At 44.9% G+C, this 23,778-nt stretch overlaps 1 protein-coding gene across 1 annotated transcript in view; it reads right to left on the bottom strand.

Annotated features, from left to right (window-relative positions):
* The window catches only part of LOC311326396 (centrosomal protein of 76 kDa-like), a 75,771-nt gene that overhangs the window by 5,704 nt on the left and 46,289 nt on the right, over window positions 1–23,778 (bottom strand). Inside the window, exon 9 of the mRNA XM_084459288.1 lies at window positions 313–479. Coding sequence (XP_084315414.1) covers window positions 313–479 — 167 coding nt within the window. The remainder of the gene's footprint in view (window positions 1–312; window positions 480–23,778) is intronic.

Below are 23,778 nucleotides of genomic sequence, written 5' to 3'. Positions count from 1 at the left end.
TATACAAATAACATTTCATTATTATTATTATTATTATTATTATTATCAGCCAAATATATGACTAGCTAGCACAGTACTGAGATCACACAGCCAAATGTATGACTAGCTAGTATAGTAGTGAGATCAGCCAAATATATGCATTTTCTTTTTGACTGGCTAGTACGGTACCTGATGACAAACAGATACGAGTCAGTTATTTGAAAGTACAGGATCTGAGGTTCTGTTGGTGTTTGTTTGACCTTTGCACTTGCGGTACTGTTACACTGGGTTCAGCATTTGCCATGAAGACGCTGAGCCAGTCCGGTTCCTCACCTGTGCGCGCTCACGCTCTCCCAGAAGGTGACGGTGCCGTCGGTCCCACGGCTCATCACCCAGGTGTGGGCCACGCCTTTAGCTTTGGTGCCCACGCACACGTAGGCCTCCAGACCGAAGCCCAGGAGCAGGCTACACAGAAGGGTGGCATGGTCTTCACAGTCCCCCTGCACAGGCCAAACACATACAAGACACATCACATCGAACGCTGAGTCTAGCATAGTTCGGGCTCAACAGAACTGACAACACTCTGGAATAAAGGCACACATCCATATTTAGGCAAAGTAAATCAGAAGAATGGTCGTTTATTTGCACAGTGCAAAGGAGAGTGATACAGGGACCAATCAAGAGTCTGCACAGTCTCTGAACAACTGAGAGAACAGAATCTTACAAGACACGGTCAAATTGCAGCGTTGCATTAGCTTTACCAAGAAGGTGATTGGCTGCAACCTGCCCTCCCTCCTGGTCCTGCACGACCCCAGAACCCTGACTCTCCTGGTCCTGCACGACCCCAGGGCCCTGACCCTCCTGGTCCTGCACGACCCCAGCAACCTGACCCTCCTGGTCCTGCACGACTCCAGGGCCCTGAAGCGGGCCAGGAAGATTGCGGCTGACCCCTCCCACCCCAGCGACAATCTCTTTGTTCCACTCCCCTCCGGCAGAAAGCTGCAATGTCTTCCCCATTGCCACCAGCCTCATCAACAAGGCTCGCATCCCCAGTATGTTGAAAAACTACATTGCAATAAAACAAATTCTGATTCTGATGATATAGTACAAGTTAGGGAGTTATCCTCAACACAATCCCCGTCTGAATTTTTTAAAATTTGCGCACATACGGCTGCTCTGACCCATGCGTACGCACATTCTGGAGAAATGTCCAACTGCAACTCCCATGGCAGAAGGATGACACTTGTGAAGCACTTTGAAATTGATAACAACTTTCAACATTCAACGTTACCACTCCGGCATTATAGAGCTCCCATATTATGATGAGACTTGACAAGATGTGTGTAAGAATGGGTTTACAGATATGAGAACATAAGAATGTAACTTGACCCGCGGTATTCTAACAGGTGCTTTAAGGCATTCCGCACCACCGCCCGCCTGCCCATAGGGGCGCAGTAATACTACTCATTGACCCATTGCTGTAGCTCATCTCGCACATTAGATGAGCCTACCTTGTTCTCAAACTCCTTGTTCTCTGTCTGGTTGTAATTTAATTATTACGAACAAAGCCCATCTATCTATAGTTTCTATCTCTGTAACTGTCGCCGGGTCTATATCTGTTAACTCATGTGTCGGGACAAGTAGAAGTTTAATACAGTAGGCTAACTGAGTGTTCTCATATGGAACATGGCATCAGGACGAGTAAGATGGCTAACGGAGCTGACCAGAGATGTGTTTGAAATGGTTCACTCACTCCCTATTCCCTATGTAGTGCTACTAATAGTGAACTACATGGGGAATGATTTAACCGTTTTGGGACACTACATGGAATGTCATTGCGTAGGATATTCATAACACAAACAAGCAGACGCGCCGATCACTGATGGCAGCAGGTTGAAATATCAGGTAGTATTCAGGTTCCATGTTTAGTTGAATGATAAATCCCATATAAATGGTTGGAATTCTAATGATGTGCAAGTGTGATTTTGTCAACTTTAGTGCTGTCTGCTAATAGCAGACTGTGAAGCTGCACGATAAGACCGTGATAGCAAGTTAGCTCACGGAAGCAGCTTCCATAATATTAACGGTAGCTATCGGTGGCTAAAAAGCAGATAGCTAACTTTACAACGATGATTCCTGTAGCTTTTTTGATTTTGATGCTATTAGTTCAACTTCTGTTTCTCGGGCAGGAACGGAGACGAGCTCGCATTAGCAGCAAAGCAGCTACAGGAATGATCTTAACATTAGCTAACTGCTTTAGCCACTGATAGCTACCGTCTTCTTCACTTCTCCTTCGGTAAAACATGACACCGTTGTATTGTGGTATTGTGGAGTGCTTAGGCAGAAGCAGGAAGAGAAACCCGTCATGGGACCTTAAATCAGAAAAAATATGGAATGGTAGTGAACGGCGTTGAGAAGCTATTGTAAGCTAGACTGCAATGTAAACAACCACCATTCACGTAACACAGGGGACAGACGCCAGGGGTCAGCTAGCTAGCTAACTACTGTACCAGTTAGCTAACAACTATGTGAACTCAAACTCCTTGTTCTCTGTCTGGTTGTAATTTTAATTATTACGAACAATGCCTATCTATCTATAGTAGGCCTATCCATCTCTGTAACTGTCGTCGGGTCTGTATCTGTTAACTCATATGGAACAAGGTATCGGGACAAGTAGAGGTTTAATAAAGTAGGCTAACTAGCTAGCTAGCAGAGTGTTCTCATGGAACATGGCATCAGGACGAGTAAGCTAGCTAACAGGGCTGACTAGAAATGTGTTTGAAATGGTTCACTCACTCCCTATTCCCTAAGTAGTGTTACCCATAGTGAACTACATAGGGAATAATTGCTTTGGATATTCATGGAATGTACACACCAGTTAGCTAGCAACTACGTGGACACAGGCTGATCTACTATACGGAATTGGACCGAGGAGTGTTCTCATATGGAACTAGGCTAACACAGTTGTTTCAAAACCAGCAGTAACGTTTGTGGTTTCATTTTTGTCCTTCTCTTGGCTATTCTTGTTGCGGTGAATTGACCAGCTGTTTCAAATCGGCGGACGAGATGCCCGCTTCTATGACTGGATCTACACAGCAAACAAGCATAACAGTGCATCATGAAGACCGACGACTTGCTACATTAGGCTACCTCCTGGAATACGCCACTTAAGGTCTTTCATATTGAAATTCTCTTGATGGTCTGGGGAGTTGCGAGACGTGTTAAGGGAATGCATCAGTCGTGATCCTTGACAGTAGGCTACCAGCCTGCGCTGCGCTCAGCACAATGTTGGATGAATGGATGGAATTATTGGAATCCTGGAAAATGTTGATTGCACTCTAAAATCATGAAAGCATAAATGTAAAAATGCAGCAACAGAAGTAGTCTAGATGAGATGGTGGTTCAAATGAATGGCAACATGTAGTCTAAAGGAAAGCATCAATTGAGACTGGTGATAATGCTGCTACAGTAGGGCCTACCTCTGGCTGAGTTCATGGTTACAACCATTCATCTCTTACACATGGGCCTATACAATACTTGCACAATACTTTGGACGTTAAATCCATCCATCTATCAATCAAACTAGCGAATTCAATCCAACACCTGTGGAATGGCCGGTCATGGCAAAGCACCCGATAACGTAGGCTACCCCCCTCCCCACGGCTAGGAAACTGGTCCATCCAGTTTATTTGAATATAAAATAATTTGTGGGGGGGGGGGGGGGGGGTTACAATAGTCTAGTCCAGGTTCGCTGGCGAGTGGCGAGCTAGTCAGATGGCGCATGCATGTGTGGACATTGTAGGCCGATTCTGTAAAACCTAAAGAATAAAAGTAGGCTACGTTCAACATTCATTGGAGTGGTCCAGTTGGATAGGCTAGTGTAATCTAAATAAATTGAGGACCTGTATTTTCAGTGTTTGCTGGTAGCGAATGCCACAGACAGACAGGCAGGAAATCTATTGGTTTCATTGTTTCATTGTTTCTGCTTTGTATGCACAAGATAGTTAATGTCCGGATATAATTGGCGGTAGGGTGGGTAAAAACCCTTTCAAAGGCCAAGATTAGAAGGGATTTGAAGATATAATTGGTCATTTTAAAGGGGCCTACTTTATCTTTTGATGCCATTTGAACGGACTGCATCGATCAATGCAATGACTCTTTCCATGTTTTTCAGTTTTACCCTTTTCATCAATAAAACATCATATTTACAACCATGTCTCATTGATTGGGAAGACATTTAGAGCTGCCGGTCTATTAGTCTACTTATTCGGACTCAGAGGATGACATAACTGTTTATAAAGAAACACTTGATAGGCAGGCTGGGCTATATAAAGAAATACCACAATGCATGTAGTCTAGATATATTACATTATGGTTATACACTTTATGGTAGACTGCCCTCTCGCTCGATATAAGCAGGCTACATTGTGGCTGTTTTTTTCTTCGCAGAAGCCTATAGCCTAGGCTACACATAAAAAAATAAAAATTATATAGAAGGAATCAGAATATGTGGAAATTTAATTTTAGCCTATTTTAATAGAATTCAAATTGTGCTTAGAGGGAATAATTTTCAACGGACATTATGACCTGAGCATCTATAGATCATGCCAACACAAGCCTAACTGATGAAGTCGTGGCCTTCAACTTTGCATGATTTGCATTTGCATTGTTTTTAATGTTACTAAAAGCAACATATGATTTGTATGTGTCTGTAGGCCTATGACGCCTTTCTCATATTTTTTAGAATAAAGCCTAGGCCGCACTTTAACAAGAATATAGCCTACACTTCACAAAAGGAGAAGAATCGATGAAACGACTACAAGAACAGCATTTTGGCCAAGGATCCAAATAAAACAGTAGGCTACTGTACAGATGCAGCATAGAACGTAGATACATAATACTTATCTAATTAATAATTATCTAAGTTAATAGGCCTATGAGAACGCAATGCTTTTTACGGTAGCCTAGGCCTATGCGTCTTGTGATTGTACTGTAGCCTAGGCTACAACTTAAGGCTAATTAGGCCCTATTGAATTCCTTTTATAGCCTACTAGGCTACTCATTATTATCGAATTATCTAATTGATATATGAATAAAACAATAAGCCCTTTTAATGGCTATGGGCTACTAGTTGTAGCTATACACGAGTAACTCGTGACGAGTTGATGCGCTCTGCTCTTACGCACGGTTGAGGCGGCAGCTAAAATACACTTCGCGCATATCCTCTGCACCTTGGCAGTGCAACTGCCACAGACAGCTATGGTGCACTTCATGCATTGGTAGACAGTTCTGTTCTTGCTGCAGCTTGTCTTCACCATGCAGGTATTTTTGGAGGGGATTTTCTTCTGTGGACACTGCGAGGGGTGCCGCCGGTGGCTGTTTGGACGCCAGAGCGCGCAGCTCTTCAGCCAACTGGAGGATGTCGCGTCTGGGGAGGCTCTGCGTCTCTCCACCAGTCCCCAGCGAGTCCAGCTCCCCCAATGAATAATACTTATTTATAATAGCCTACATAGCGCAAAACTGTGCATATAATAGGCTGTAGCCAGCGCGAAACTGCGCATTCCCTATAGTCGTTCATTGAACTGCTGGCGGCCAGTATAAATAAATAAAAACATACACGATATTTTGTTATTTGAATGATCTTGAATATATATATATTCAAGATCATTCAAATAACAAAATATTGTGTATGTTTTTTAAATTTTATAATTTAACAATAGGGGGTGCAACAGAACACAATTTTAGGGAAAGTCATTGACAAGCGGACTTCAATGTTTTATTAAAATATAGTTATGTGCAAATGAAAACCCACAATCGTCCAATGGACCTTACCCCGATTTTGGAAATCAGATAAAGGCGTTCACAAGACCATTTCAATAATCGCATTATTACAATTATCGGTTGTTCGGCGTATAGTGTGCATGTGAACGCACTCACTGTCAAACCTGCCGCTATGCACGAGATAGTTAATGTCCGGATATGATTGGCAATGAGTGATCTTTACTCATGGCGACTATGTCAATTTTGTCTGGATCCACACCTCCGATCAAGCTTATTTTTTCTTTGTATCGTGCTGAAGCCATATAGCCTACTGCGCTCAGACTTGGCTACATTAGCTGGTGCCCCATCTTCAAATTTACTTCCGGGGTTTACGAGTAGCCTACCAGTTGAATGCGTTCCAGAAACAAAACAAAAAACCCTCACGTTCACCACATCTTTACTAACAAATATATTTACAATACTGTTATTTTGCGCATTTGACTTAACAGACACCACGTCTTGACCCGATGTCAGTTACCGAGATAGATAGGCTACTGTAGGCCTAGATATATTATAGGTGTTCATAATAATTAAATTACATCGAGATGGAGAAAACGTGTTTAAGAACAAGGTAATAATAACAATTAAACGTTATTTGTATAGCACCTTTCATACAGATAAATTCAGCTCAAAGTGCTTTACAACAGAGCATTTAAATTAAAGAATGTGAAATTTAATGATGCTTCATTCTAGACTATAGGAGAAAAACACTGAGCCCAGCCTGCTAAATCTACTCAAAGACACCACCTGGCGGTGGTGCATCACTAAAACGAAATAACACCCGTCTGAAATCCCACGAGATTTCCAACGGGATTTCCCTGCCAAATACCGCGAAGGTGAAATGCGGCAGCATGTGACATTTGTAACTTCCCACATCTGTATGTCAGCAATCCTGACGCAGTACATTGAGTTCTGGGGAGTAGTAGTACACTGACTACTGTACCTACGTTAAATGCACATATTGTAAGTCTCTTTGGATAAAAGCATCTGCTAAATGGCCGTAATGTCACACTGAAAATAACGTACCAGTGACCTTGTAACGGTCAATATTTCTTTAAGAGTTTTGGAGTTAGGGGCGCATGTGCTACGTCACTTCCCCCGCGCCAGCTGTGAGTTGGAGAGAAAGATCCACATGCGGGATTGAGTGACAGACAATATGGAGATTTCTGTTCTGTACTCATTTAATTTAATAAGAGTTGTTAAAAGTGATCTGAGTACAGTAGTAGGTTTTGTTTTGTTTTAGAGCTGTGCGACCAGGCTATGGTTGATGTAGGCTGTAGGGCTGAGAATAAATGATCACGTTTGTGAAACATAGCAACGTCTCCAGTCTTGCCTACTACGCTTAAGAAAAGTGTTACAACCTGGAGGACCTGATTGCACTGAAAAGATAAAAGAATAATAGTAAAAATGCACCAACACAAAGTAGGTGGTTGGGAAGGAAAGGGAACTGTTTAAATTAATGGGAACACATAAAAGAAATTGGAAGAAATTGGGTGTCCTCGCGAAAGCGTAATGAAATAAATGCTTTTATTGAGGCTGGTGATAAATGATGAAGAATTGTAAAACAAGTTTGATATTGTTTAGTCAACCTGGCTGAGTTCATGGAGTTACAACATACACAACAGCCTACTTGCATGTTATGACATTCCCATCGCAACAGTGTAACATCCGTTACAAAGATTTCTATTTGCAATCGGATTCACTGTCAGTGTCGTCATTCAGTCACTACTTACAGTATGAATGGAGGAATGGGGCGGTTCACTGACCATCTATAGGCAGTCATGGGTGTGTTGAGGGCGTGACATGAGGGGCACACATTTCCAGGTGGACTGTTTTATAAAAGGGAAAGGAAGGTTTTATTTTCGGGGGCACACGCCTCACTGTGTTCCATGGTCCCTCACAGGTTGGCCCGTTTTTCCCCCCAATTCTGTTTTATTTAAAGTGTGACATTACATTCCAGTCATTTAGAAGATGCTTTTTTCCCAAGCGACTTAAATTTGCATTAGTGTAATTTGTAGGTAGTGAGTGTACTACTACTTCCCAGAACTGAAGGCTGTTTTGATGTCCCAAAGCCCAAAACAAATCAATTTAAAAATGCAGTAATTTACAGAGCCGCCAGTCAGTGGAATTCCTTACCTACTAACATTAAACATATCAAGGGTAAATATCGATTTAAAAAATCACTGAAACAGATGCTATTGAGTGAATCCACACAACAGGAATGATATTAGCTCCATGGCTTTGTTTGTTGTGCTTCAATTCAGTAGTCTGTGTTGATTATCTCCTTCATGTAATGTTTAGTTTTAAAACTAATTTTCAACTAAGTTAATGCAATGGATTTTGACTTTTTACAGAGTAGTTGGGGATGTTTGTATGTATGTGTATTGTATATATTTCCTGTTTTGGATTTTGACTTTTTACTGTGTAGTTTAGGATGGTTGTAGATTTATATGCTTGTATGTTTGTATGTATGTATGTGTACTGTATGTATGTGTATTGTAATGTTGTATATTTTATGTGGACCCCAAGAAGACTAGCGACCACTGTTGTGGAAGCTAATGGGGATCCGAATAAAGAATAAAGAACTCACAGAGCATAATCTAGTGCTAAAGCCAAAGTGCAAGAGTAGCAAAATATACAGACAATATGTGTTTAAAGTCCAGGTTAACCCAGTTCAAATTTTTGTTATGAGCTTCAAATCTGAGTGATTAAAAATGTCGCTAAGTATATAAAATAAGGCTTCAAAATCGGTTAAAAATCAGCAGCATTCTCTGGTCTGAGACTGTGGGGGCGTGTCTGCTGAAGGCACCGAAGCCACACCCAATGGCGTGGGGAGGGGGTGTGGAGGGAAGAACCTGTCAAATAGTACCGTTCTCTGGTCTGCATAGTCACACTGGCACGCCGTCTCTTTTGTGGTAGGAAGGCACAGCTTTGTGAAAACAGAGAGGAGTTGAAATTACACTTGTCTAATGAGTCAAACGCACAGATGCTTCCTCCTAACCTACCTCCTGACAAACAACACAGGTAAAACTGTAGCTACTCTATACCAACGCGCCAGTGTTACTGCCCTTAGATGCAAAATACAAAAACAGGCAACGAGGAATGCATGAGTCTGTCCCTATTTTCTCCCCCCAACCTCCGGACCCATTCCTATCCCTCCCAGGCGATCCCGTCGTCCCTTGGGATCAATGGAAAAAGTTGTTTAAAATGTACCTTTTAGTCACTGGCTTGAACAGCGCTGATAGCGCGAAGAAGTGTACACTACCGGAGTTGATAATCGGGACAGACTCATCCACTCTCGTTGGCAATGTTATGTGTGAGAATAACGAGCACTCGGCTTCAACTTTCCCTCTCATATCCAACAGAACTGGAATGTTCAGCCAGTAGCCGCCGGGCACCGCTTCACTGGGAGAGGGTGCGTCTTTCTCCAGCTGCAGCTGGTCTACCTAACCATCCCCCTCGCTCCCGCCTCCCGGTCTCCCACTGGAGAAATATACTGGAACCATTACCGGTGAACCCATACGCACATCAGGTGCCACAAATATGGCAGGCAGTTTCTGTATAGTTAACGCTTATAGTCATAATATATCATCCGTAACGTTATTTGGTGGGTGGTCGCCTGGTCGGTGCTGCTAGCTATGTTAGCTAGACTAAGGTTATATACACACTCCCATGTGCAACAAACACTAATGTTAGCTATAATTCATCATATCTGACATAACCACATAAATGTCAAGACACATATTTTGTATATTAACGTAGCAGTGTATTTTCCTATTGCTTACGTTACCTAGCTATCGTTATAACGTTAATTAGCTATAAGCACACAAGGCAGCGGTGTCGGCACCAAAGGTTGATACGACAGGAGGAGAATGGAGGCCGGGGAGGGAGATGGTTGACAGGAGGAGAATGGAGGCCGGGGAGGGAGATGGTTGACAGGAGGAGAATGGAGGCCGGGGAGGGAGATGGTTGACAGGAGGAGAATGGAGGCCGGGGAGGGAGATGGTTGGCTCCGCCTAATTCACCAGGACCAGTCGTGAGTCCGTGAAACCCAAAAGCCTCATATTATAATTGCAGAAGCTTTCGGGAGTGAAATGTTTGCTGCAGAGGCGGGCGCTAGCGGTGACAGACTCCTCTGTAACACCATGGCTCTTCAAAAATGCTAACCATTTGCTTCTCATTTCAGCTTTACTCGGGAGTTGAAAGAAGGAGACCTTATCATCCCATTCCCGCTGGCATCCAGGAAGGATGCATTTTCGTTTAGTTTTATGCATAGGCATTGCTAACTAAGAAAAACTAGCTAATTCTAGACTGCTGGTTAAAACTAGCTAATTCTAGACTCAAGATTGAGCAGGAGAACCGAAGATTCAAATCCGTTCTAGCTTTATATAGTGTTAGGGCGGGGATATGCTAAGAACACCGCTCTACGTCAACAAGTATCATTTTAAGCCCGCCAAGAAAATCCAGAAATCAAAACTGGTCAAAAACACAAAACTGGTCTAACTTCACAATTCAGTACTACACATGGTTCATCACATTTTTACATGTTATCAGCAATGCATCACTAACACATAGAATGTGTTTTCAAGCAAATCTCTTATTTTGGTTAACTGGGACTTTAAGGGGAGACACCCCAGGTGAATAGGAAAAAAAAAAAAAAAATCCTTAATAGGTATCACCAACAAACCTAACCCTAACCCAGTTTGTTAGGTACATTAAGGAGCATCTTTTTTGTGTTACAAGTTTTCTGAAATCTTATGGATTAATATGCAAATTAGGCATTATATGCGCTTAATATGCGCTAATCTGCATCATTTCGGGACATCAATTTTTTAAATTGGTTCAAGCCAGATTCAAAATTCTTGTTCACATATCCCTATTCAAAACTTTGTCCAAGGGGGATTTTTGATATCTCTTTTCTTCACTTAAGAAATCAGAAAATACTGTCAACAGTCATAAAAAGACCAATTTTCGCCATGTTTTAGGGATAAACTGTTATATAAATCAGGCTATGAATGAAATTTAAAAAATCCCCCTTGGCCAAACCCTTCAGAATATGGGTTGGAACAAAACTGGAAAGTTAGGTGTATGTAGGTGCTACTCAAGTGGTGGTTTTGATGTCCCAAAGATGAGAAATAACTCATTTTGAGAAAACGGGCTTTGAAAATTTGTGTTGTAAAAAACCATACATTTGCATTGAAAACCAATATTGACAAACACAATATCCAATCACATTATTAGTAACAACATTACACAACATCTGAAAACACATAGAAACTGAAATCTGAATAACACAGCATGTTGTGGATTCAGAATAGTCCAGGGGCCTCATATATCAAAGAGCGTGTAAATTCATGTGTAAAAGAGGGTGTACGACGAAAACGAGAAAAGGGCGAACTGCCGCAGACGACGAGAATATTTACACGCTTTTCGGATCTGTCAAACATGGCGTACACGCTGCTGCGCCGATTCCTCAAAGAAAAATCCGACGGTGTCGTAGAAGACAGCGGACGCGCACGCGCCTCGTGTTCCGCCCTCTCCACGCCCAAATTCAACCATATATGGTCAAAACTATGACAGCGCACAACGTGGATACCCGGAAGGAACCGACATAATATAGCGTGGAGTAAAGGCAAGACAATTACGTTTATGGAAAAACGCGGAAAGAAGATAAACTTTTCGGAGACGGAGGTGCATGTAGCCTACTGTACGTTTCATGCATCCTGTATTTGGCGTAGGCTACACGGACATGCTGTATTATGTGGCTTTGAGGAAAGCAAACATTCTGTGGTAGGCTATGATTAAATTAGGACCAAAAACAGGGAACGATAACGCAGATGACCACTTCATAATGTTAGACCACATTAAACATTTTCCCCTCTGGGAAATTAAGACTCTCATCTAAATCACCCGGTCAATCACAGCATTTATTTGACTGCCAACAGAAAAACATATCAAATGAATATGGCTGCACAATGAAATGTTTAATGCATAATCAAGTTCACAGACAAACTCAAAGAAAATGACTGAAATTGTTTCTCCAGACTCTGACGTGGGGTGGGACTCAGAGGAGGGGGAGTCTGCAGTGGTCCTTGACCTGACGGTCGTGCCCCCGCCGGTTGTAGCCTCCACCTCCAGCGCCACGACCTCCAGTGCCTCCACCTCCAGCGCGCCGGCCTCCACCTCCAGTGCCATCTCCACCTCCAGCGTCTCCGTCTCCACCGCCCACGCCTCCACCTCCAGCGCCGCGACCTCCAGTGCCTCCACCTCCAGTGCGCCGGCCTCCACCTCCAGTGCCATCTCCAGCGCCTCCGTCTCCACCGCCCACGCCTCCACCTCCGGCTGCCAGCGTCCCTGCCTCAAGGGTCCCTGAGGGCTGGCCTTCCTCTCAGACACTGTGCTGGAGGCTCATGACCCTAGAGGCCCAGAGGGACATGGCAGAAGGGATTGGGGCAGTTGTGCAGCAGTTGGTGGAGGTCACCACATTACACCACCAGAGCCAACAGGACATCCTCACTGCACTTCATTCCCTCACACATGCCGTCACGGACCTCACACAGTCACTCACTACCACACTCACAGACCTCACACATTCACTCACAAACGCACTCACACACCTCACACAGTCACCCACCAACAGACAATAAAATGGTAACAATGTGAACCTTACTTGTTTGTGTCTTCATAGCTGGCGCATGACCTCAGTGCGGGCCCTTTGGCCCCGCTGGTAACCCTCATGACGGGGAGGGGGCTGAGGGCTTGGGTCCTCATTTTATGGTGGGGTCTTGACTGGTTCTCATTCTTATCAGCTTTGAATATATATCTTGGCAAACATAACACGGGATGATGTACAAGGAGGGGACAGATACCTAGTGAAAGTACTATTGGTTGCTAGTAAAAAGACAATAATGAGCGCTTGGTAAAAGGTGGAACCCCCAACCAAGGAGCAGTGGCTGGGTGTTGTGGAGGAGATTTATGTTAGGGAGAAGTTCACGCATGCATTGAGGATGCAGGAAGGAAAGTTTGAAGGGAGATGGGAAAAATGGATGGATTATAGAAGGAAGTGTGGTGATACCACTAATATTGAAATTGTAATATTTGAGTAAGAGAAAAAAGCTGCATGGATGGAAGTAAGTTTTTATGTTTTATTGTATTGTATGGATGGAAAATGCTAATAAAGATTAAAGTAAAAAAGAAAAAGAATATGTATCTTGGCTATGCACACACCAACAAGCCAGCCGTCACGCGCAGCGCCTGCCTCCAGTCTAGCCCCTACCCTGCTGTGCGCCAGGATGAATGAGTCATGCGTGGAGCCAGGCCACCGTGCCACTACACTTGTGATGAGCATGTCGGCGTCACATATGATTTGGGTATTTATAGTGTGCACATTTTTGCGATTCACATAGACGTATTCATTCACTGATGGTGCCCTTATGTGGGTGCAGTCGCCATCGCCGTCACCTCTTTGGAGTTCTATCTCGGCCAGTAGGCCGAGTAGCGCCGGATTCATTTAGGCTCGCATTACGCACAGGAGGACTATCATTTATATGCTTACCAAACAGCAAACAGGTCCACATGATCACATATTAATGACAATCTAATTGGTCAATTATTGCCGTTTGTTGGAGTGCCTGCATTAGGTGTGCGCATAGGTTAAGTTTGGGGAACAAATCCATATCGGACCATTAGAGGATACGATCTTGCATTGGGATATATGTTTGTGCTGAATTGGGTTATTAGCCTACATGATTGTGCGTTCATAAACTTTCGCTCTTATTCTCTCCATCAAACATTGTAATTCACCGACGCACCACCTGCGTCGCCAGTTCCCCGTGTTCAAAAAGGGTGTAGAAAACCGTGTAAATCGGTACGACAAGTTGAGAGGTGTCCTACAAAAGCGCGTAGAAAGGTGACTAAATATCCGCCCTTTTGGCTTGATAGGTCGCGCTGTGGGGGGGGAAAATGGCGTTCGCCTGAAATTGCGGAAAAGACCGTGTAAAAGAAGGCGTACCTCAGTGATATATGAGGCCCCAGGAGTAGACATTTTGTATAGAGAAGCAAGACCTGTTTAGTTGGAAGCCCACTCACCACGTCAAGGTACAGCTCACGAGTGGGATGTTAGTAAGACGAGACTAGAGACGAGACAATGTTAGTAGGGAAAAGAACATTCCCTTTTAGAAAGCTTTTTATTATTTTGTTAAACAGATCATGGACAAAGATAGACACATTTGACGAGGACATGCATGAGAAAACAGATTATCTAACTTTTTGTGTTTTTTTTAAGCGTTTTACATGGAGAAAACATGAATGAATGAACATGAAGAGTAAGCTGATTCATAAATACACAGGACAAGATGTGGTAAACAATGCAGGGTTAACACAAATAGAAGCTAAATATAGATTGCCAAACAAACAAGTGATATAACCATCGTCAAAATGGTTTGCGGAAGTAGTCTAAGTTTGCTGCGCTCGCCAGCTCTCCCAAAGTGTATTGTTTTATCCAGTTTTCTACACTTGTATACCATATCTCCGCGTTTAAAAACCGCGCACTAACATTGGTGGTACACAATAATTCGATTTTTTGGATCCGACGCTTGGACATCGAGCCCCAAGTCTAGATCAAACAGCTACACTGCCGCAGCTAGCCGCGGCTCGCCAACCCTAACCAGCTCCTGACTGGGCTAGCCCATTAGCCCACAGGGGACAGCCGTCCCCTGCCTTTCCAGTACCAACCCAACACACCGGAGGCGTGCCTTGCTCCCAGTAGATCGCGTGAGTATTACCAGCACTACTAGGTAAGTAGCCCCACTCTCCCGGCTAGCACTGCTAGCTAGCAGCCCCCACTCCCCCTGCTAGCTAGGCTAAGTAAATAGCCCTACCTCCCCGTTAGCATTACTACGTAAATAGCACTCCCTCTCCCCGCTAGCATCGCCTTTAGCAAATAGATTGGCGGTTTTATCCTCTTATTTTAATTCCGCAATTATTTTAACAAGTCTCACAATGGCTCCACACCCTCCCGCCCCTAACTGCTCGGGTTGCCTCCAGCGTAGCCAAATAATCTCAGAGTTGGAAGGAAGGATCTCTACTCTACACTCTATACATCAAGTCGAACATTACCTGGACTCAGTGCTACCCGACCCAGATGTCGACGTCCAGCCTCCCACTGCTCCACCGTCGGCGGCATCCGAGGGTGGGAATGTGGATTTTGATCTCCTCCTGAGTGAGAAATCCTGGCCCAGACTCGGAGCAAAACCCAAGCATTTAAGCTCCACCCCTTGGGCCACTGTTAGGAGGAAACGAGGAAGGGAAACCTCCAGGGTCCCCTCCCAACACTCCGACGACGACACCCTCCAACTGAGGAATAGCTTTACTTTACTGGCCGAGCCTGAATCCAAGAGGTCCAAGGATACTAGCATCAGCTCCTCGTCCAGGCTCTCTGCTACTGGGGCTCATCTCACACCCAGCCCTACTCAGTACCATACCCATACTCCGCAGCCCACCCACACCTCTCCGGTTAGTGAGCGGCATTATAGCCAGGCTAATAAGCCTGCTCCCCGGCCTAAGCATAGCCCAGTCCACCGAGGGGACCCCCGGCCCCCACCCTCTACCACTTGGCCTTCAGGTGTGAGGCAGCAACGGAAGTCCCCTAAGCCCAGTGGGCCCGCCACTGAGCCCGCCCCCCCATCTGTGCTCGTCATCGGATCATCCATGGTGCGCCATGTAGTGGTCCCGAAAGCCCGGACGTGCTGCTTCCCAGGAGCTAAGGTCTCGGACATCAGGACTGTTCTGCCATCACTCCTCGCAGATTATCCCCTGGCCTCATCCATTATCATCCATGTCGGAACAAATGACATCAAGCTCCAGCAGTCTGAGCGGCTGAAGGAGGATTTCAAGGACCTGATCTCCACTGCTCAGGCACCAGGAAAGACCTGCATCATCTCTGGCCCTTTCTCCTCCCCCCGGTATGGTGATGCCAAATATAGTAGGATCCGTCAGCTCCACATCTGGCTGAAAGGCTACTGCTGCCAGTTGAAGCTTCCCTTCATAGATAATTTTACCACGTTTTGGAACCACTCGGACCTCTTCGCCAGGGACGGCCTCCATCCTAGTAGGTCAGGTGCCCGTCTGCTCAGTATGAATATGGACCTGACGCTGAGATCTTCCAGCGTCTGATGTGGGGTTAGCCCGACCCGTCTCAACCACCCTACTGCCAAACATAAACCTCCTGTACCCGCGGGTCGGGCTACACCAGCTCCATCTCACCAGCGCCCCATCACCATAGACCTGGACTCCCTGCCCCTCACTGAGACCTGGCATAGCGACGTTTATATTTCTATAAACAAATTCTGCCCACCTGAATATGCCATTCAGCGAATTATCTCCCACCGCACCCCTATTACCATAATGAAACAGTCAGGTGGATCTAATATAAAAAACCTGATATCCGTTCCAGTGAATATACTATCCAGGCCTACTAGACAGGCGAGCCAGCCCTTTTCTCCGGAAGCTATTTCAATGGCGATTCTAAATGTCAGGTCCCTACCAAGCAAAACCTTTCTCATTAATGATCTTATATGTGAACGTAAATTAGACTGTATGTTCCTAACTGAAACCTGGCTAAATATAAATGGACCAGCAGCCCTCATTGAAGCCTCTCCTCCTAACTATAGCTTTTTTCAATCTATCAGAAGTGGGGAAAAAGGTGGAGGTACAGCCACCATAGCTACAGATGCCCTCAGCTGCAGGACCATCTCCTTTGATGATTTCGCGTCTTTTGAATACCACGCCATTGTCCTAAAATGCCATCCCCCAGTTCTGGCAGTAACCGTGTATAGGCCTCCCAAACAATGCTCTGCCTTCTCTACAGAATTTTCAGAACTCCTGTCCATCATCCATACAAGTTATGATAAGATTATCATCACTGGAGATTTCAACATACACGTAGACACTGAGGCGGACTGGAAAGCTAGGGACTTTATCAACCTCCTAAACTCCATGGATTTTACCCAACATATCTCTGAGCCAACCCACAACCGCGGCCACACCCTTGATCTAGTTATTACTAAGGGCCTGACTATCACTGTTTCCTCTATTAGTGACCTCGCTCTCTCCGACCATTTCTGTATCTTCTTCACTGCATTGGTTCCTAAAGTGAAAAGTAGTACTGAGCGCTTTATCAAGAAACGCCAGCTTACCTCCGCAGTAGCCGATAGCTTTAGAGAAATAATGACCACAAACAATTTATCAACTCCAGAAGTGGGGCCCTTAGGACATATTGAAGACTTGGCAACCACCTTTAACACCAGAGTAAGGGCAGCCTTGGATTCTGTAGCACCTATTAAACTGAAAAGGATCACAACCAATCATAAAGCTCCATGGCGAAATGAGGAAACATATCAACTAAAGAGAACCTGCAGAAGCTCTGAGCGTATATGGCGAAAAACCAAGCTACAGGTCCACCATAATATTCTCAAAGAACATCTCTCTGCTTTTAATAAAGCAATAAGAAATGCAAGGAAAGACCACTTCTCAAAATTGATATCTATTAATCGAAATAATTCAAGAGTGCTCTTCTCAACAATTGATAGCCTAATAAACCCTGCCGTAAAAACACCTGATAACCTGCTCTCTACCTCCAAATGTGAGGAATTTGCAGCTTACTTCAGAGATAAGATTATGAATATTAGGAGAAATATCACCCAGGAAAGGCCATGCATCCCGTTTACAGATCCTCTCCCTCCATGCAATGGACATATGAGCCTGTTTACACTGATTGACACAGAAATGTTGAGGAAAGTAGTATCCAAACTCAAAACCTCCACATGCCTGCTGGATCCCATCCCCACCGATTTTTTCAAAACAATTTTTGACTCTGTATCCTATGACATTTTATCCATTGTTAATGACTCCCTATCTACAGGTGTCTTCCCACCAATACTTAAAACTGCTCTGGTGAGACCCGTACTGAAGAAAAACAACTTAGACACTTCAGTTTTTAGCAATTTTAGACCAATCTCCAACCTTCCCTTTTTGAGTAAAATTCTGGAAAAAATAGTTTTCAAACAGATTAATGATTTCCTAGCTACAAGTTGTACCCTTGACCTTTACCAGTCCGGCTTTCGCGCCCACCATAGCACAGAGACGGCATTAGTCAAAGTTGTAAATGACCTCAGAATTAATGCTGACTCCAAAGAGCTTTCTGTTCTCGTCCTCCTGGACCTGAGTGCAGCCTTTGATACTATAGATCATGCAATCCTCATCGAAAGACTGGAAAAGTGGGTTGGCCTCTCTGGTCCAGTCCTAAATTGGCTTAAGACCTATCTAACCGGTCGGGATTTCTTCGTCGCCCTCGGTGATTATAGCTCAGGAAAGGTCCCAATGACCTGTGGGGTGCCCCAAGGATCGATCCTAGGACCTCTACTCTTCAGCCTGTACATGCTGCCCCTTGGCAGTGTCATCAGGAGGCACAACATTAGCTACCATAGCTACGCAGATGATACCCAACTCTATATTTCTGTAACACCCAGTAACTACAGCTTGGTTGACTGCCTTGTCAAGTGTACTACAGATATAAATGTATGGATGTCACATAATTTCCTCCAACTAAACCAGGACAAAACAGAAGTACTGATCATTGGAGAAAAAGCTGAAAGAGAGAAACTAGCTGCACACTTAAAAACTCTGGAAATTGACACCAATTGCCAGGCTAAAAACCTAGGTGTCATACTTGACTCAGATCTTAATTTCGAAAACCACATAAAGAATATTACAAAGACATCTTTCTACCACCTAAGGAACATTGCCAAGGTGCAACCCTTTCTCTCTCAGGCTGACACCGAAAGATTAATGCATGCTTTCATCACAAGCAGGCTGGACTACTGCAATGCTCTACTATCAGGCTTACCAAAGAAAGCAATCTCTAAGCTACAAATGATACAGAATGCTGCAGCACGAGTCCTCACTAAGACTAGACGAAGGGCACACATCACACCAGCCTTAAAATCACTACACTGGTTACCTGTCAACTCTAGAATAGACTTTAAAATACTACTACTAGTCTATACATCTCTCCACAATCACTCACCAGAATATATTTCAAACATGCTTGTTAAGTACATGCCCAACAGACCACTCAGATCCTCAGGTACTGAACTTTTAACAGTTCCAAAAGCCAGGACCAAGAAACACGGAGAGGCAGCTTTTAGTTTCTATGCCCCCAACCTCTGGAACACCCTACCGGAGTGCCTAAGAAGGGCCGAAACAACGGAGGTCTTCAAGCGAGACCTCAAGACATACCTTTTCGACCTAGCCTACAATCACTAGCTAGGAACTTGAGACACAGAAAGGCTGCCTCAAACCTACCTGTGAATCCTCTGTATACATTGGTCCAGTAGATGCCCCACTGTCGCACGCAGACAATAGATACCCCCGTGTCAGTTGTGGATGTTGTAGTACTTAGTTAACACACACACGTACACACAGACACACACCAGTCCACATCCGGCTTAGGCCTGGACCCAGTTCCCTTTCCCCTCACCCTACCCCGGGTCCGTATCCTTTTCCAACCCCCAACCCTACCCCCGACCCCTGCCTCTAACTGGACCCAGGCACACCTACACTCACGCTCACACACATACAGACATACACCAGTCCTGGGCTCAGATCCCCTCCCCCTCACCCTAACCCGGGTCCGTATCCTTTTCCTACCCCCCACCCTACCAGAACCCCTGCCTCTATCTGGGCCCAGGCACGCACACACACACAGACACACATCAGGGTTTGCCACACCTCTCACATGATGCTCTTATCCTTTCTTGCTCTAAAAATGTAGTTTAATGTAATGTACTGCTCTATATATGGCTCTGTGTGCTACTAACCCTGTTCGGCCTCCCCTCTCCCTAGTGCCTCTCTCTCTCCCTCCTATCTTCTAACCAGGTCCAGTGGATGCCCCACTGTCACCAGTAGACCACCCTGAGTCCGATAGATACCCCTGTGTCTGCTGCAGATGTCGTAGCAAATTAGTTAACACACACACACGCACACACAGACATACAACAGCCCACTTCCGGCCTTAGGCCTGGGTCCAGTACCCCCTTCCCCTCACCCTACCCCGGGTCCGTATCCTCTTCCTACCCCCATCCTACCCCTGACCCCTGCCTCTACCTGGACCCAGGCACACTCAAACTCACTCACACACACACTGACAGACACCAGTCCTGGGCTCAGATCCCCTTCCCCTCACCCTAACCCGGGTCAGTATCCTTTTCCTACCCCCCACCCTACCCCAACCCCTGCCTCTATCTGGGCCCAGGCACGCACACACACACACACACACACACACACACACATTAGTGTTTGCCACACCTCTCCCATGATGCTCTTAGCCTTTCTTGCTCTGAAAATGTAGTTTGACGTAATGTATTGCTCTATATATGGCTCCGTGTGCTACTAACCCTGTTCTGCCTCCCCTCTCCCTAGTGCGTCTCTCTCTCCCTCCTATCTTCTAACCAGGTCCAGTGGATGCCCCACTGTCACCAGTAGACCACCCTGAGTCCGATAGATACCCCTGTGTCTGCTGCAGATGTCGTAGCAAATTAGTTAACACACACACACGCACACACAGACATACAACAGTCCACTTCCGGCCTTAGGCCTGGGTCCAGTACCCCCTTCCCCTCACCCTACCCCGGGTCCGTATCCTCTTCCTACACCCACCCTAACCCTGAACCCTGCCTCTACCTGGACCCAGGCACACTCACACACACACTGACAGACACCAGTCCTGGGCTCAGATCCCCTTCCCCTCACCCTAACCCGGGTCCGTATCCTTTTCCTACCCCCCACCCTACCCCAACCCCTGCCTCTATCTGGGCCCAGGCACATTTATGCACACACAGACATACACCAATGTTTGCCATGTCTCTCCTATGATGTTATTAGCCTCTCTTACTTTGAAAATGTAATTTAATGTTATTTATTGCTCTATAAATGTTCTTAGCCGGTAGACAAACATACTCCAGGAGCTTGCTCGATCGCCTCGCTGAGAGGGGTCAGGGAAGAATTTTTACAGCTCACTTATCTGGCCCCCGGGTGATTACTGTTTTTTTGCTTCCCTCTGGAATATGTAGGGGTGGGATGTCTGCCCACCTCCCTTGTTCTCTGTAAAGCGCATTGTGTTGCCTCTGGGTATGATATGCGCTATATAAATAAACCTTTGATTGATTGATTGATTGAAAAGCAACACCATAGGAGACATCAAGCTACGCCGTCATAGGTCTACAGAGTCACTCCTCAGATGGCACCACACTAGCTATCCCCAAAACTGTTCTAGGCAGCTGCTTTGTAGAACCCACTCAGCTGCAGTCCACAAAACTGTTCTAGGCAGCTGGTTTGTAGAACCCACTCAGCTGCAGTCCACAAAACTGTCCTAAAACCACAATTTGTTCCTGGTGCGCATGGGGTTGTCATCAGTGAAGCAGACTACCCCATATTGCCGCCTTCATGTTGTCCACTGAACGCTGGAATTATTGTAATAATTCTCAATAACTGTAATAATTTTGTAACATTTTGCATTTATTGGCAGTCAGCTTACCTACCTCTGGGTCCACATCTGCATATGCCTGCCTAATCTGCTCTCTGCTTCTGTGCAAGGACTCCAGACCTCTCTCTATTTCAGCAACTGAAATTAAAACAGTTTATTTGGTCAGTTTATGGATGCATGTAGAAATGCCACAGGTAGAGAGAGGGAGACTACTGTGCATATGTATATGCTTCTGATATTGGCTATAGAGAGAGAGAGAGAGAGAAAGAGGGAACACGTTTCAATAGCCTACCTGTCACCCTCTTGTCATGTTTCTGATACGTTTTCAGATGAAGCCCTGGGATCCCTAACACTTAACTAATCTTTTGGAGAGCTGCATACCCCAACCCTAACTCGTGCCCTACGAGGACCATCCTCACATTGACATCAAATGCAACAATATTCCTAGTTGCATCATGAAGCCGAGTCGATGTGTAGACACTTTTGCGATAGCCATTTCTCACAAAGACTGCACTTGTCCAGGAATTTACATCCAAACACCTTAAACCTTTGTCCTCTCACTTCTCTTGTAATTCATCACCTCCCCCCAAGTATTCACATGGCTGTGCTAACATACAAAATGGCTTCCAGAAGGCCATCTGTCTGCTCCAGAATAACCATCCGTTGTTCCTTTGTCCCTCTTAGAAACTACCGCCTTTTTCTCATGTCACATGTCTTTACTCTTGGCCACGCCTGCCATTCATTTTCTCATGTCACATGTCTTTACTCTTGGCCACGCCTGCCATTCATGTACAATGCAGTAGCCAATCACATCCTGGAAGCACTGTACCTTTGTTTTGATTGCATATAAGCCACAGCAATACCCATGAACGGCACTTCTCTGACGAAACCACCTTTGTTGCGTTGTTCAGGAAGTCCTTGCGCACGTATTGTTTTTCACAATAAACCAGACTTAACCTTTTGAACGTATCTTGGTAAATCTTTTGACTAGACCAGTTTAAAATACTATCACAGTTGGCGAACGGGAATGGTAATGGGAGGACTGCCTGCGTGTTGCTTCGGGATTCCAGTGGATGAACTGATCGACAGACGTGTCGGTCCATAGTGGGCGTTGGAAAATCAATTTTCTCTCTTGCGCCAGAGCGCACGCCGAGATTATTTCCTCAGTTCTACCACTGGATTCTTGAGGCTCACAGGTACGTTTAAACGAACCCTCTTATGGTTCTGAGTTGTATTTGCCTTGATTTGGTTCAGTTGTGTTGGTCTGGATTGTTAAAAAACAGAAACCCCAGCGTGGGTATTGAGTAACTATCTAAGGAAGTTGTGAGCAGCAATAGATATTTATATCGTATTGTCTTTTGACTTCGTCCTTGTTTCGTTACGAGAAAATAAGCTGTTCAAGTGAGAGTTTGGTCTCGTGAATCTTGTTCCCCTGTAGTTGATGTACAAATTTTAGGTTGTTTATCGGTTGCAGCTTAGAACGGGTTTTTTTTTTTAGTTAAATACGCCAAAGAGTTGGCACAGAACAGGTTTCCCTTTTGGCAGGTCGCGGGAGAGTTTAAACCGCGAGCACGTTGAGAGAGTTTTTGCTCAATGGAGAGTAGCTACAGCGCGTGATTGAGAGTTTTGCAATCCGCGTTTCTGGTAGAGATTTGACCAAGGGGCTGTACAGTATTTGGTAGGATCTAGACATCCGGTCTAGCCTTGACCAAGTAGGGTGCTGTTCGAGCATGTTAGTCGTATGTTAGTCATTTTTGGTCGTCTTTTGGTCGTTCTTTGTTTTGCGTTCCCGTGCGAGTCTGCTGTCTTCTTTCTTGTATGTGCACGGGGTTGTTCGTCTTATGTGTTTACTGTTTGAGCCTCGGCTTTGATTTGTATTGTTTGTTACGCGCGCCATGGATCCAGGTAAAAAGTATTGTAAGTATTTTTGTACACTTTTTAGACTGTTAACATTTCGTAACTGCTAGATTCCAGTAGGCTAGCTGGTTGTCTAGGAGACGCCGGAAAACAACTGTCCCGGTGATCGCCATTGAACCAGAGAACAAAGGAATTCCTGACTGGGTGAGTACAAAGCGGGTTAATGTGTCTGTTTCTTTCGAAATTGTATTCTTTCCCGCCGTGAGTTAACTCTAAGGTTTCCTTTCATTGCTGTTTTGGGGTTTTAGGCTGCGTCGTGGTTATTAGGGATTTGTTTCTTTAAATTTCCCCGCGCTGCCAAAGACAACTTCCGGGTCATACATGCAACATTTTGGGAACACCACTAGGTGTCCCTGTAAAACCGGCTACTAACATATGGCTAAAGGATGTAACAGGATTCTACTGCTAAACGTCTAGCCTGATGAGATTGTTGCGCTGAAGCATTATTCTGCGAGTGTTTGTTGGCAGATTTCGTTATGTGCTAAAGCATTTTCGATTTCTTACATCCACATCTGACATTT

Source organism: Borostomias antarcticus (genome assembly GCF_949987555.1).
Source record: "Borostomias antarcticus genome assembly, chromosome: 27".
NCBI lineage: Eukaryota > Metazoa > Chordata > Actinopteri > Stomiiformes > Stomiidae > Borostomias > Borostomias antarcticus.
This window is presented reverse-complemented; position numbering and strand designations above follow the sequence as displayed.